Source organism: Tigriopus californicus, chromosome 4 (genome assembly GCF_007210705.1).
Source record: "Tigriopus californicus strain San Diego chromosome 4, Tcal_SD_v2.1, whole genome shotgun sequence".
NCBI lineage: Eukaryota > Metazoa > Arthropoda > Copepoda > Harpacticoida > Harpacticidae > Tigriopus > Tigriopus californicus.
Window position 1 is genome coordinate 1087696 of NC_081443.1, and position 15825 is coordinate 1103520.

General features: G+C 42.5%; 2 protein-coding genes and 1 long non-coding RNA gene across 3 annotated transcripts; 2 read left to right on the top strand and 1 right to left on the bottom strand.

Moving 5' to 3' along the window:
* Nucleotides 1-923: 923 nt before the first annotated feature.
* LOC131879017 (uncharacterized) lies at nucleotides 924-8449 on the top strand. Its single transcript, XR_009373083.1, has 3 exons — nucleotides 924-1639; nucleotides 5383-5479; nucleotides 7863-8449. It is a non-coding gene; the product is annotated as an uncharacterized LOC131879017 (long non-coding RNA).
* Nucleotides 8450-10897: 2448 nt separating this feature from the next.
* LOC131879883 (fanconi-associated nuclease 1-like) lies at nucleotides 10898-14048 on the top strand. The gene is made up of 3 exons (XM_059226351.1): nucleotides 10898-11746; nucleotides 11827-12025; nucleotides 12392-14048. Exons 1-3 carry the CDS (start codon nucleotides 10990-10992, stop codon nucleotides 14046-14048), a joined length of 2613 nt encoding a protein of 870 aa, XP_059082334.1. The 5' UTR covers nucleotides 10898-10989.
* Nucleotides 14049-14073: 25 nt separating this feature from the next.
* LOC131879885 (probable ribosome biogenesis protein RLP24) lies at nucleotides 14074-15263 on the bottom strand. The gene is made up of 3 exons (XM_059226353.1): nucleotides 15070-15263; nucleotides 14806-14992; nucleotides 14074-14493 (listed from the first exon to the last, which is right to left on the bottom strand). Exons 1-3 carry the CDS (start codon nucleotides 15148-15150, stop codon nucleotides 14135-14137), a joined length of 627 nt encoding a protein of 208 aa, XP_059082336.1. The 5' UTR covers nucleotides 15151-15263; the 3' UTR covers nucleotides 14074-14134.
* Nucleotides 15264-15825: the final 562 nt, after the last annotated feature.

The following is a 15825-nucleotide window of genomic DNA, read 5'->3' on the forward strand; positions in this document are numbered from 1 at the left end:
CATGGTGTTTGAAAAGCCTTACTAAAGGTTGGCAGAAATATCCAAATGAATCTTGTTAACTTTGAGGCCTAAACATGTTTAATGGGAGCAATAGTTCAGTAAAGCGATAAAGTCAAAAGTGCTTCTTATGCATTTGCAAAATATAATAAAATGCTAAGAGGGGATCGCGTATTTCTCTCAAAACTTGATGGACATTTTCACCACCGTGGTTAGATGGGTGAGGCGAGAGCGGAAGAGAGGACTGCATCCCAGAATCCCAGAAGTACCAAAATAGGTACTAGGCAGGAGACGCGGATAGAAGAGTGGGAAGTGGGTGGATGCGCTCCCTCCATCCTTGTGGTAAAACATTACCACCTGATAATGTCCCGCCGGCCTCTGGGCCAAACTACCAAACCGACAGCCATACGTCCGACATACCCTAAACAAAACACCACTTTGGAGTGTGACAGCCTGGATTTGACAGCTTTGATTATGGTCGTTTCATATCTTCCCTCTTTGGCCAACTGCCACTTTTTCGACATGCAACTGCTTTAAGTATAAACGTTGTCAACCACACATCATATAAGGTAGTCATTATATGGTCTGTGTTCCCATCCCTTCCTGAAACAAAACCCATTGGTCAAGAAAGTATACTGACTGGGAGAGAAAGTTGAATTTTATTTGTCTTGAGTTCGAATCTCGTTGTGCGGAATCTTTGTTTTTCTTAAAGGCTGAGTACCATTCCAATTAAGATCTCATCTAGCACTGTTTTCGAGGCCCTTGCAACCGAGCTGCCGCAGGCTTGCACCGCGGCCTAGGCGTCCCCAGGCCCTTGCAACCGAAAGGTTAGGTTAGGTTTTAGTCTCTTTTTGAAGGACCAAAATATCAGCTGACCAAAAATGGAAGATGTGAAACAGCCATTGGGACTTTCATGTTGCGTTAGCTGGCTGCGGCAGATCGGTTACGAGGATCTTGTCCTCGTAACTTCAAGTGAAGGAAATTCAAGGAAAAATGTATTGCGGCACCCTGATTATGGGCATTTTAGGGAGGGAAACTAAGACAAACATCACAGTCAACTCGCACCACCCGCCCATTGAATTTTCATTGATTGGGTGATTTTGAGTGAGCTATCTTATAAAACCCAACAAAATGAACATGTTTGGGTAATTTGGTGAACGCACTAGCAAAGAGCATTGTGGTATTGAGCTAGTTTGATCGAAAACAGTTGTGACTGTTGTGGAAGTTTAGTCTTGGATTGAAATCTTAGATCCATAAATCAACATGTCTCCACGGATAGAAAACTTCATTCAGTATAAGGATAATAGTGATAATATTCTGTTAGTGGATTTGACCCAGAGGGACTGTGAAATTCGTGCTTGGATTCAGGACTACGTAGCAAAAACTTACGGAGATCAGCTTCAGACTTTCTACCTGAGATTCATGGATCAGGCTAGAACCACTTGTTGGATTCAGCCTAGCTTCACAGTCAAAACAGCTTTCAAATTTGCTCGTCGGCGTTTGAATGGAGCGCCTGTTGTCTATTTGAGCGTGTGGCCCCGACTTCGTTCAATGTTAGACATCAAAACTGAGGTCGATCAAAAAGTGTTTGATTGACTTTTAACGATGTCTAGTGCTACACAAGTAACAATATACAACAGTGGTGAGTTGCATTCAATAATTTTAAAAAGGGTGGTTTTTAACAATTTTCAAGAATTGAATGTCAGACGGAAAAGGGATGTTTTCATTAGGGATCCCTTTTGTGAAAAACTGAAGTGCTCTGGAAAGAACATTTTATAACCACTAAAGCGGGTATCTCTGGGGACCTTAATGAAAGGAAGTCGCTGAATTTATTGGGGTTCTCGGAGTTGCTGTTCCCTTGTAATCAAAGACATTCCAGATTTTGTCTAATCTACTTTTTAAAGACAGCCGATCCTGTTTAAGAGGTTGCGCGCGAGTCTGTTTTTTGTTCCAAAATGCGTAATGGGGACTGAGCATAGAAAACCATAACTAGAATGCTCAAGTTCAACAGGAGCTGTACCGCATGAGCATGTTTTCAGGTCAGCTGACGCTGGTGGAAAAGGGACAAGGATATTTCGTTAAATCTTGCTTCAGGCAAGTTGAATTATTATCATGAAACGTTTGTTATTCCTCTTTAATCTTAATTTCTTTTGAATCTTACAAATATACAGGTAGAAAGAGTGGTAGAATAATAAAAAACATGTTTTTTTAGGGCATAATACACGTAACATGTCAAAAAAAGATTTGGACATTAGTAGAGCAAATCATGTACCCCATTGATTGCCCTTGTTTAGCAATGCATCTCGAAAATCTCGAAAGTGTAACAAAATGTATCTGAAATTGCAACGCAATGATGAGGCATTCGGAATTTCGTTTCAATCTCCCAACAATATGCTTGAATGTGGGCGACATGATTGCGCCTATACGTAAACAAGGTAATTCCGACACCTCTGGAGGTCAGCCTGACCCCAGGCTTGTTCCTTGCGTTTCAGTTAAGTGTTTCCACCACATGGATGAAAACTTTAACTTAAGCCCAATTAAAACCACATCAAAATTTCGTTCTTAAAAATGTGGTTGGACAACTTACTCAAACCCGTTTTATGAAGCGCGCTGGACGAGAGCAATTGCTTGACAAGGAGTCTTATTAGGGGTTTCTACTCTGAAGCTGGACGAGCCGTCAACGATTCAAATTTGCACCATAGTTTTCCTAAGTAGCTTGACTACGAATGAACCATTTTTTCCACCAGCGACAGCTGAGACGAAAACAAGCGATCGCAGCGCCTTTGATAGATCTATATATGAAGTTATCTATGGGACTGAGTTTGAATGATCCACAGACTTCTGGAGAAGTGGACAGGGAGCGAAAGCAAGCATTCTTATTGTTTATTGATTTGACCACTCAAAAACATCAGTTAGATGATAAAAGAGTAAAGGTTTGTATCGCGTTAGAGGTAGGGCCCAGGCTGGCCAGGTTTTTTTTCAGCCCGCGATGCTAGTTTGTGTAAAATTGATGCTAAGAAAATGCTACTTGGAATTCGAACATGCTAGAACAATGCTACTTTTTAAGAAAGGCATATTATTCATGGTGCTCAAAAAGGATTTCAGTTTCACAATTCAATTATAATTGGCACTCTTTGAATGGGTATGTTCAGACAATATTTGAAAATTAAACTTTTTGAAGAAAAAATTGAAAAGCACAAAAATCTGAAGAAAACCCTCGCAGTAAAAATTGATGCAGTTGTGTTTTTTTTATATTCTCCTAATTTTGAACCCTGAGACTTGGAAGGGGACACCAACAAGTGACAAGTTTTATTTAAGCAAAAATGTGTTTTCAGGATTTGAACAAGGTTTTTTTACACAAAATTATAATTGTTTTCATCGCCCAAAACGTTCATCTTGCGTGAACCTGCAAATAAGATAAATTGTTTTTGCATCGTACATCATATTTCAAAGTAGACATTAGCAAGGGCTACAATACGTTTCTTTATCCATAGAGCTCAATTGTTGAATCTATCCTGAAAATGTTTTGTTATTTTTGAATTTTGTCATTTGGTTTACCTTAATTATGGGGGGGGGGNAATATTTATGTTTATTTGAATATTACAGTGAAATTAACCCATACTTACATTTACTTAATGATTTGTACCCCGTTCTTATACATGCACTGACCATTTTAACCATTTTTTTATTTGTGTTAGCCAACGTAAAATCTTTTTGTGTGCCGAAAGTCTGGGTAAAAACATAGATTTGCTTAAATCTCCCTTTGAATTGAGAAGCAATTAGGATAAATCGTTTTGCTTGCTTAATGTATAGTAAAAATTCCAATGGAAATCACTTTGTGGCTCCAGCATATTAATTTCATGGAATGAGAAAGGATCCATGGAAAGAACATTGTTAACACCACCAAATGTAGTTCCTTGTGAGATTTTTTGTGCTTTTCTTCCCTTTTGTTCATTTTTTCAGTGAAATAATGCTAGGAAAATGCTAAAATGCCAGAAAAAATTTCTCAATGCTTGGAACATTTAAAAAATGCTAGTTCAATGCTAAAAACCAGACCAACGCTAATCTAAAAAAATCAATGCTAACGGCATTGAAATAATGCTAATTTTAAAAATTAGCATTGAAAAATGCTACCTGGCCAGCAGCCTGGAAGGGCCAAGGGCAAATAGAAGGAGAAGAAACGACTGAGCAATGCTCCACCAAAACCAAGATCTCTCATCCAAGCAACTCATTCTAAGCTCTGGTCATTCGAACAAAGAAAGAATGGCCACGAGCTCTCGTTTGAGCCAAGGGCTCACTTTCGATTTGGACAAAAAATGATGGTGCGCCGCCCAGTGGCCTGTTTGTTATCTGGCCTGAACACACTTTGAAGGTAAAGACCAAGTCCAGTTTCGGCCGTCTTACCTCCATCCAGGGATTGCTAAGACAGGGATGTAAGGCGGTTTGGACAGGGCACATCCCAAAAGTTTTTCACCACTTTTGTGGCCCTTTGTTGAACTTTCCCCAACAATGCAATGTCCCCATGGTTTAGGGGGATTCCATACTTGGGAAGAAAATTCCAAGAGTGCGTGCACACACATCTTGAACAGATTCATGCAAGTGGTTGGTTCTCTAGAGCAGAAATGTTGATGGATCATCATGCCCAACATCCAGTTAAATTTAGATGCTACATTTGCCCAGTGTTGGCTGAAGGTCAGGCAATTATCAAATGAAACTCCGAGGTTGACATGGAGCAATTGTCTTAAGAGGGAAACTCCAGCAATGTTGTAATTGCACTCAATGTCTGATGATTTCCAGCCTAGACTTCAGACCACGCACTTTGATGCATTGAAATGCATTTTATTTTCCTTAGCCCAGTCAGACACAAAATCCAAAATTATCCTGGAGGGATCTGGAATTGTTTTTGGACTTACAATCTGGCGGAAGAATTGGATATTATTAGCGAACTTTGATACCAAGGCGCCATGTTTCAAGTTTAGATCGTTAATAAACATGAGAAATAGGAGCGGGCCTAGTACACTGCCCTGCGGCACACCGGAAGTAACTTTAACCCGTCTTGAGATGTGTCCATTTATCACCACTCTTTGTCTCCTGTGAGTGAGCCAGGATTGAATCCAACTCAAAGGTTTCCCACAAATTCCCACTTGTTTGAGCGTTGAAATCAACAAGGAGTGGCAAACCTTGCCATTCAAAAAAATCCATAAAGCTAACATCCACCAGCACTTTATTGTCCAGGGAGTATGTTAGATAATCATGAAACACCAGTCCACTGCTGGTGGTGCATGATAGACCAGCTCGAAAACATGTTGATCAGAGTCCAGGAAGTTCTTACAGTCAAGGAATGCCAAAATGTTGTCCTTCATAATTCTTTCCATCACTTTACAGCAGACAGACGTCAGTGAAACCAGTCTGAAATTTGAGGGCTTCAAAGTGGCACCACACTTATGAATGGGGCACACATTTCCCAACAACCAATATCCAGGTAGGTAAGCCGAGTTCAGGGACATGTTGAACAAGATGGCCAATGGACCCGCCAAAGACAAAGCCAATTGCTTCAAATTGAAAGCCGAAATGTCATCGGGACCCGGAGCAGAGGAAGGATTGAGCTTATTCAGTTTGGCTAATACTTTGGCCAAGTAGAACACAACTTTGGAGAGCACGGGACCATTATCAGAGTAGCAAAAAGGAGAGGGGTCATTATCCCTCTTGCTGAAGACAGAGGAGAAATAGTTGTTGAGAACATTTGCCATATCCACTTCCTGGTGATGGGGAACGCCTTGAGCATTCTCAATTGCATTAATGGACTTGCAACCCCTCCTCACATCGCGGACATATGCATGGAGGGAACGCACATTCTTCCTGAGCGAAAGAGATTCCTTGAACCCAAACTTGGCTTCCTGGACCCATCTCTGGACCTTGCTCTTATATGATTTGAAGTTCAAATGGTATTCCTATATCTTGACCATAATATTTGTTTCTTCCGAATTTTGCGGGTTAAATCATCTGTCATCCACACAGGTCTGCTCTTCTCCCGGCGCAATCTCCACAGAACAAACATGGACATCCCCATATTGATCTGATCTTAGAGTGCCTAGATGAGATCGTTGTCCAAAGTTCTTGGTGGCCGTGAAAGTCAGATTGTATCAATAAATTCAAGCCCAAGTCAAGGGCCTTAACAGTTCTAAATTCGAGGCCAATGTGGGTTTATTCAGGTGGATTAAGTGATTGATCCATTATTTGAGTGGGGAAACCATCCGCTGTAAGGACCAATCAAAATATTAATTGCCATACTCTAAAAACGATTTTCGGTATTGGCGTTTGAAAGCATGGGAATAAATTTCTATCCTTTTCATTTCTGCTAGTTACGCCAAGAAATCTCAATTACTTAACTTGCCCAAGTAGGAACTTGTCCCAACTTGGGTTTGTACACAGACACTTGAGGGGAAAATGGTGTGGCCAAATTTACGCAAGAAATTTCATACTAGGGCAAATGAAATCAAGTTATACAAAAAAATAATAATGTGCGCCAACACTGACGCAGCTACGTAGCTTTGGGTTAATGCTTGGTTTGTTTCTGGCAATCTGACTTCAGCTACGAACAAAAAATCCCCATTTTGCGGTTTTCCTGAGCTGACCATCTGCGCTCCCTACATTAGCAGTTGGTCTCTGCTTGGGTTAAGCTTGCCCAAGTTCTAGTACTTGGCCAAGCTTTGATTGTAAACAAGTGGAACTTGGGTGTCTGTGATGACTTGCTACTTGCCCTTTTCTCATCAGTAAATAAGAGACACATCAAGAGTGAAAGCCACTTCAGACAGGACACCTCAGCCACCTCATTGCTACCTACTGGTATCAGACGTTAGGGAGAGGCGATCAAGTGTTCAGGAGTGCTGCTTGATCGGTGGAAGAGCAGGCTGATGAGGAATGCATCCATCTTGCCCTTCCTCTTTTCCATAGGCTAGCTCCCCCTGTGGACCCTCATGGCTGAATCAATACAAAAATCCCAGCAAGAAAATATCCCCTAATTTGTTAAATGCATCAATGGCAATCATCCAATATTTATAAAAGTGAAAGTATATATATGTCAGCTTAACCATTCCTTGATGGCACAGTTTGAAACTAAGTGCCAAATACGTTCGATATGATGCCAAACTTGTATTTTTGAGCAAGCCACTTTCCAAGAAACCGCCCCTTTGAACGGTATAGAGGGTATAGGTATACCTTTGCACTATGATGACACCAACTTGAAGGCCCATTGACCAACATTGTCTTCAAAATATAGAATTGGGAACCATCTCTGAATGTGTATAAACATTGATTGCCATCTCCTATGAGCGAGAGTGGAAGAAAAGCAGCACCTGAGCCAGTCCTGAAAATATAGCTAAGATGTGGCCAATTTTACTAGCTTTTACTAAAATGCCAAATCCAGCAACCCTAAATTAGCCCATCGAGCTGAGTTCGCTAGAAATTTGCCGCGTTGACTGAAAAGAAAATCTGTCAATCAATCGTTCTCTGAATTTCCATCCCATCAAGACGAATTTTGAGGTTCAAATGCTTCCAATACAACCCAAGCGATGTAATGATAAGTTTGTGTTGGATGCATTTGGGGTGCAAGGTTCGGACGGGGGGGTCGCAAGTAAAATCATCTGTTTCCAGTACGCCGTCTCAATTTTATTCAAATTGGCTTCTGATTTTTGGGAGAGACTTATCCTGGAAAAGTCTCTGGGGACCTCTCATGATAGTAAACTGCTAGGACCAATAAACCACTCATCTTGGTACACTAGCTTTCAATGAATAGTAATTGTTGCTACTTTACCCCATGTGGCAAACTTTTCAGGATCTTTCAAAGATTGCCTTTGTCTTTTCAGATTGTCATTGCTTGCAATGTCGTAAGCACTGTTCATCATCATGTTATTTGAGACGACACCTCGAAAACCCAAAAACACACGTTAATTGTCAAGAGTCGGCCCACGAGCACAAGTATGTTTGTGATGCGTTTGAAAGTATAGTTGCTGACAAGACATGGTTGCATTCGCAAGAGCAGCTCGATAAGACATTGAGCATTGCTTTCTCGAATCCAAATCATGACGTACCAATGCCGCCATCGTCGGTCACGAGAGCCAGTCCTGACCTGCGACCCTGGTAAAAGGAGGAAAGTGACCAGCAAGCCAACTTACCCTTCATGCACAGCCCAATAATTTACGATTGACATTAAAATTTAATGACATTTTGATGATAATACAATTGGATCAGAATCCTCGACGCCTTTATGTGGATCACGAAATGGACAAGTAAAATTCGGACTTCACAAAGATTTGCAACTTGATGGAACAATACGATTTTCGAGCCTTCTCCTTTGAAGAACTAGATCTTCCTACTATACCAAGTACCATAGAAAATAAAGTGATCAAAACAGGGCGGACAGAGTATTATTATAAACAGTCTGTCCAAAAATTTATGGTGGTTTTTAAAACTCTAAAACTCATCACAGCTATTTTATGAATCACCCATACATAGAACTACAAACTATATGATTTATTTCCCAATATGGCGGCTTTGCCGTCTTCAGAATTCGTTTAGGCATTCCAGTATATAATTTTTCCAAGACATCTGGCGAGATTCTTCTCCAAGAATTTGTCAGATTGCTCCGAGGTTATTGGTGCTTTGCTGTTGAGTTGCTCCTGGAGCAAGGCTCACAGATTTACAATAGGAGACAAGTCAGGGCCAATGGCAGGACATATGCCCTTGCTCGAGAAACAACCCAAATGTTGTTGACACCAGTTTTGGGTCTTCCTCGAAGTGTGATCACTGTCTTGTTGGAAAATCCCTCTTGAAGGATCAAGCAACATTTTCGTTCTTGTTTTTCTTGTTTTGTTTTTTACGAGCTTTTCTAACCGCTACAGGGAATGTAATCAATCCCCAGTACTATTAAAATGAAAGGTTATAACATGCTGCAAGTGGCTCGTGTGGGACGGTGTCTCAACAAGATCCAAGGACATGCCTTCACCTTCTTATCTGAGACGTGGGTCATGGAGGAGAAACAAGATTTTGCTTTCCTGGCAAACAGAGCTTCGTGGTTCATGCCTATAGCCGGTCATCAGAGACTAATCTTCCACAACAACCACAGCTGCTGTCGGTGTAGCAGCTTGTCCGGGAGGCCAGCGGGACACTGTCAGCTAGGTGGTAATGTTTTACCCACAGTTCATATAACGACTAGATGTCGCATTGGCCCGACCTCAATGCAGAGGAAAATGGATTTAGTGTCAATAATTCTGTACATCAAAAAAGAGGAGGGTGACTGCCTGATAAGTACTAACGACCTACAATCGCTGGGTCTTCAACAAACCCAATCAGTGACAAACCATGTAGTACTGCAGTAGTGGAGTGGAAAGCTCTCTGAAACCTTGCTAGAAGATGTTTCAGTATTGCGTTACCTCCTAATCAAGAGCTTGAACATGAAGATGGAATTCAATGACCACTCTCTCAGCAGGAATGCATCGGATCAGGAGGTAACGCATAGCTCTACCAAACCTCGCTAGAAGACATTCAATCTTCGACCAAGCTTTCCACTCCACTACTGACGTACTCCAAGGACTCAGAATCTGGCCATGCTGGCCAATGAAAAAGCATGAATCACTCTACACCAAAATTTATGTATCAATTGATGAGGCAAGTGTTCACATTTTCCTTGCGCTATCCGAGGTCTAGTCATTATATGTTCTGTGATTTTACCACAAGGATGGAGGGAGCACATGCACCCACTCCCCACTCATCTATTAGTTTCCCCTGCTTAGTGCCTAGAGCAGGATTCTGGGATACATACGTCTCCTCTCCTCATGCCTCACCCGTCTCACCACAGTGGTTAAACAGCCCTATCAAGTTCATTTCAGTTTCTGATAAGATACTCACTGGTTCTTGTTCCTGTTTTCTTGCACTTGATGCGTTGCATCTTGGATCAGGGAAAGTTCCCCTCTTCTCTGAAGCTAGCTCATTTCAAAGGGGTAGATAAGTTGCTCCCCAATTACTATAGGCCAATTTCTCTCACTTTGAATATTGCTAAGGTGTTTGAGCCATATCAGCCAACTCTAACTTGTTGGTCAATCAAATAATACATATAAATAAAAGTTGAATAAAATGAATAAATTTAACTTCTTTAACTGCTGGGATTCCAATCCTAGTGGCGGTAAGGAAGTCTGCAAAAAAGAAGAAAACAATAATGATAAAGAACATTGATATTCAATACTTGCAAAAGATATCCTTTTTCCACTAAAAATTTCAATTTAGCAATACGTTTTAGTTTTTTTCCGTTTCATGTGCCCCTGTCTCATCTGTCCTATAAATTGATAAAATGAAAGCAAATTATTTAAGGTAAAGTTATAAGCTTCTACTTTTCCTATAGAAGGTTGATACTTATTTTTTTCCAAAAGAAACAGGACTTTTCTTCATTCAAGAAAAAAGAGAGAGGAGCAAAAAAAGGCTCTTATGATAAGGGAAACAAGACTTGAAAGTTCAACAGGAAACATAAGAGAAAGAAGAGTCACACGCGTTATTGTTGTCTTCTGTCAAATAGTTCAGAAACACTTCCCGCTCAATACTCTTACAACTAGTCACTCACTCGCTGCACAAGCTAAACAAATTTTGTGGTAGACAGATAAAGTCATGAGTACGGAATTTTGACATTTATTTCATTTCACCTGCTTGTCTAAGCAAAAAGCATTGTGGTATTGAGCCAATTTGATAGTGCGTACACCAAATTATACCAAACATGTTCATTTTCTAAGGTATTGTAGCACAGCTCCCTCAAAATCACTCGATTATTGAAAATTCAAAGAGCAGACCCAAAATCAGGGTGCCGGACCACATTTTTCCTTGAATTTCCTTACATGCCCTGTGGATTTCTTTCAACGCAACGCTTTCAATTGATAATCACGGAACTGAAGTACCCCACTCGGACTCCCAAAGGCCTAAACCTAGCTAGGGAAGGCTCCGAGACCTATGGACACGATGAACGGTCCCCGGACTATCATGGACTTTTTCCAAAGACCTTCGGGTCTGAAATGTCCCATTTGCGGAGACGCCTTTCCCAAGTTGGCGGATCTGAACCGTCATCTCGACCTCAACATGTGCCAACCGTCACCCACTCCCGAGGAGGAGCTCTTTGACGACTCGGATCCCGATCCTGATTTGCATGACTTGGTTGTGCTCACCCCGCCCCCTAAACACCACCACACCCTCTCCCCGTCCCCTAGCTCGTCTCCCTTGAAAGCCTCCCCCACTTTAAGCAAGTTTCCCAATCGGTTTGGCACGTCCCTGGAAGCTTTAGGGCCCATTCAAAGAACCTCTCCAAGCTCCTCGAAGGCCCGAAACAAAGCCCACCGATTCTCGCCCTTGAGTCAAATCAGCTCGCCGAAGAAGGTCCCAAGGGCCCTGTTCCTCATGGAATCGCCTCCTCATGTACCCTTGACCCAGAGCAAAAAACAAGATCCCGCGCATGTACCGTATTATTTGGTCAATTTCGAGTGCATTTTGAAGGGCGTGATTGAAGAAACCGATGATCGAGACTTGTTGGATGAGACTGAGTTGGGATGGATCCAAGATTTCCAGCGATTAGAAATCAATGCTAAGAAACTCTATGTTCGGTTGTTTGGTCGCAAATTCGGCTGGTTGACGGCCAATAATATTCGTTATGAAGAAATTGCCAACTTATCTCAAGCCTTGAAAGACTTGCGAGATGTTCGATTTCTGGATAGTGGTGCGTATGAATATTGCATGAAGAAGTGGGGGGGTATGGCGTTGAGCGGTTCAATTTTTTAACCCGATGTGTCATCTTAGGGGCCGATTTGGCCGATCTGGAATCAATTTTGAAGCTCGTGCCCGCACCCGAGATCCGCTTGTTGTGCAAGGAGTTCAAGATTGTGGCCCAAGGGACGCAAAAAGCGGATTTCATTCAGGCCTTACTCAAGCATTCCCGACGAAAGTCCTTCTTTTTGTCGTCCAATGGCAATTCCATGGAAAAAATCCTGCGCCGAAAGTGAGTGACGAGCTCTTACCAATTGTATAATTATTGATTCTTTTTTTCTATAACAATGGACAACTTATATTTGATATGAACTTGCTATATATCCTAAACGCCAAACCTTAACCAAAATCACTCCTGAATTTAAGCACAAGATCTGGCTAAATGAATTAGACTAAATGCATCGACTAAAGAGAGGTGGCCAAAGTTGTGGCGTGATATCTGGATAAAATTTGAATCTTCTGTCACTTATTCATATGTCACGAAAAGTGCCTTAGAGATGCTCTGACTCAGATTTAGCCACTTTGGGCGAGGGAACTGCTCCATATACAGGTAATGTCTAATAATCTAATAGTGATTGATGACACTAACGCTTTTCAGAGCCTCTCAAATGGTAGGCGAATGCTTCAAATTGGTGGACGAAGTTCGGAAGGTGTTCCTCAGGGTACTTTCATTGTACTCCTTGACGAATTGGTGGGATGAACGGGAGAATGAAAAAGGCCAACCCCAACAACTGACCACTCTTTTGTTGATGAATCAAGGCAAGATGGTCTTCCCCCCGTATAAAATCATTCGTCAAAGGAAAATCTTCGAGTCACGGTCAGATCTTTTGGCCTTTGAGGAAGCGTGTGTGATTGAGGCGAGGATGTCCGAGGCTTTTGATAAGAAGGATTGGTTGATAGCCGAGGACATTTACCACGAAGCTCTGGCCATGTTCAAGGCCACATTGGACCAATCTGAATACCAAGCCAAGGCTGAAAAACTCCCAGTATTTCTAAGAAAGTTCACTCGAGGCGCCATCTTGGTATACGTCTTGACCAAGAGTGTCGAGGTTCTGGAGCGGAATAAAAAGCATGATCAGGCTGTGAAACTCATCCAAACCCTTTTAGAGCAGGATACGTACTTGCCGGATTATCGAGGGCACTGGTACGAACGATTAGTACTAGACCTCGACCAGCATCTGAAGCAACCTCTCGAATCCATTCGCCAAGTTATGAACGGGCTCAATGACGCCAATGTTCGTGAAGCTCGGAAACTGTCTTTGTTCCAAAGGGTCGAGAAGATATGCGGGGCCAAAAAGAACACCAAACTACTGCCACACCTCAAAACTGCCCAAGCGCGCTCGGATTGGCTGAATCTCGCGGAAGCGCCCAAGGTCGAGATTCAAGGCCGTTTGATGCCTAAAGACAACCTACCCGGAGCTAAAACCGTGTTTCTCTTTGAACACGCCGATCAAAGACTATTATGCTCGGTGGAGGAATACGTCCGAGAATACTACAAAACCTTGGGCTTCTCCCAAGGATTACACGGAGAAGGGGCTGTTGTGAACACGATCTGTGCCCTGCTTTTTTGGGACATTCTCTATGATCTAGATATCCCGGATGCCTTCCGTAGTCCCAGTCAACCCGTACCGTTGGATTTTAACACTGATGACTTTTACTTGGCCAGAAAACCCCAGATTGACGATCGACTGGATGATCTACTCCACTGGACCGATCTGGAACTAAATGATTGGGTCCAAGAGCGATGGGAACAGTCTCACGGTGTGATTTCATTGGTGAATTGGGATCTTTTTCACAATGTGGAGCACATTCTTGGTCTGATTCACTGTTTTAAACGGGACCAATTGCACGGCATCTGTGATCGACTGATCAAGAAACATCGCTACACGCGCTCGGGTTATCCGGATCTCACACTGTGGAACCCGGAGACAAAAACGGTCGAGATTGTCGAGGTCAAAGGTCCGAATGATCGATTATCCAACAAGCAGATCCTTTGGCTGGACTATTTGAACAGTTTGGGTGTGAAGGCTGTCGTTTGCCATGTCGTCGCGGTGGGCGGGAAGAAACTCTCCTCCAGCCCTTTTAAGATAACACGTGGGTCTCCTCAAAAAGCACCCACACCCTCATTGAGCTCAACTTCGCCCCAAACCATAGGGAAGAAACGCATGGAATCTCATCATCGATCGGACGCTAGCCGCTCCAAGAAACGTAAGTCTAACACTCTTATTGACTCCGATGACGACTTTGTACCTTGATAATACAATCCAGTAAAGGCATATGAACAGTAAGATAATGAATTATTTCCAAAAAAACAGTGTGCATCTGATTCGAAACGCATCTTTCAGTTCTCTTCCATTTCTTGATCCGAATCTCGAATCTCCTCGATCTTGGCTCTTTGTCGTTTGGGAGCCAACTTCTTAACCTTCTTCGTGGCGGAAATGGTGATACTGGTGTCAAGGTCATCCTCCATGGCGGCCACGCCCACTATGGGTTTCTTATCTTCTTCCTCCTCCTCTTCCACGTCCATATCTCGGGCAGGACGTTTCAAGCCGGCGGCGGGTGATCGAATCAAGGCCAAATCTCGCTGGACCTCACGGATATCCTGAGCCTTCTGAATCTCCTTTGACTTCTTTAATCGATCCAAAATGTGCTTAGCTTGGCGCTTGTTCTTGATCTCTTCGATCCTCTTCACGGCCGTGACTGAAAGTTAAAGTCAAGTTTTAGGGCTTCAGGCGAAATATTCTGAAATTTATCCTTCAACTTCATGTTTGGCTTTCGATCAAAGAATTAATTGGCTTGGTTCCTCGAGACAAAACGTGCCAGAGTTTGGTTTTCAATAGCCTGGTCATACACCTCAAAAAAAGTCGATAAAGGTTCGATGAAAATGAGCATGACCCAAAAGTAAGCTTCTTCATGATTTTAATGGAATTGATCCGAGTGTGGAGCAGGCAGGGTTAGATGGAACGAACACACCACTCGAATAAAACATAGGTAACAGTAAAACCTGCTTACTGGTTTCCGTCCATAAGGCTCGATCGTATTTGACGGGCTCATTGCGTCGTTTCTCGAACTCAAACGAGGGATCCACGGCCAATTCCTTGCCTGCACTCTTCCGGAAAGCCTTGGTCCATTTCGCTTTGCGAGGGTTCTTCTTCTTCTTGAAATTCTTGTGACATTTCGACCGGCAAAACTTGAAAATCTGAAATGGACCCGAACGAACCCGCATGAGTCAACAATGTATGGCTGGCTTAGCTTGGACCTTCACCTCGGTCTCACCTTGCAATCATTCCTCACGAAGTGCGTTCCGTGGCCCGGATACATGGGCGAGCCGCAGAAAAAGCACTTATCAATCCGCATCTTGAGCGTGAATCAAGACGATCGGGATTGAAAACGTCGCTGACCCAAACCAACCGAGCACGCACTTCCCTACTTACTCACTCACGTTGTTCGGTTTGTTTACAATGAACACTCAGCTGTTGATGGGCCAGAGCTTGACCAGAAAGGGAGAACGATGAAAGATAGGGATCCTTCTAAAATATGATCTGACAAAAAACATCTGGTCCAGAAATAGTCTGACATCAGTCAATGCGATTTTTGGGGAGGATCGATTGTGTCTTCACACCCAAACATTCTTTGTTATTGAGATTTCTGAACCTGGGGGAAAAATATGGTTGGTCACGCTAGCGAATGTCCAGGAAACGGAAATGGAACCAGATGGTCAATGACAGTGATATAGTCGGCTTTTTATTCTTAAAGAAATAATTAGTAATAGGAGAGTCAAGATCTCGACAATGGGACCGACGTTGATATTTGCCGTGGAAAAACACAATCCCAGTTTGTCTCCGGATTGGCAACAAAATTTGATGCAATTCAGGGACCCCAAAAATTAGAGTCAGGATGGGTTGCAGCCTGCCAAATAATGCTAAAAATACCACGTGATGAACTTGAAGCAGTCGGTCCTTCTCATTCCTTGAACCATTTTATCTACCTTCTCCATATTTAACTTCAATATACCAAACTCTTACACAAATT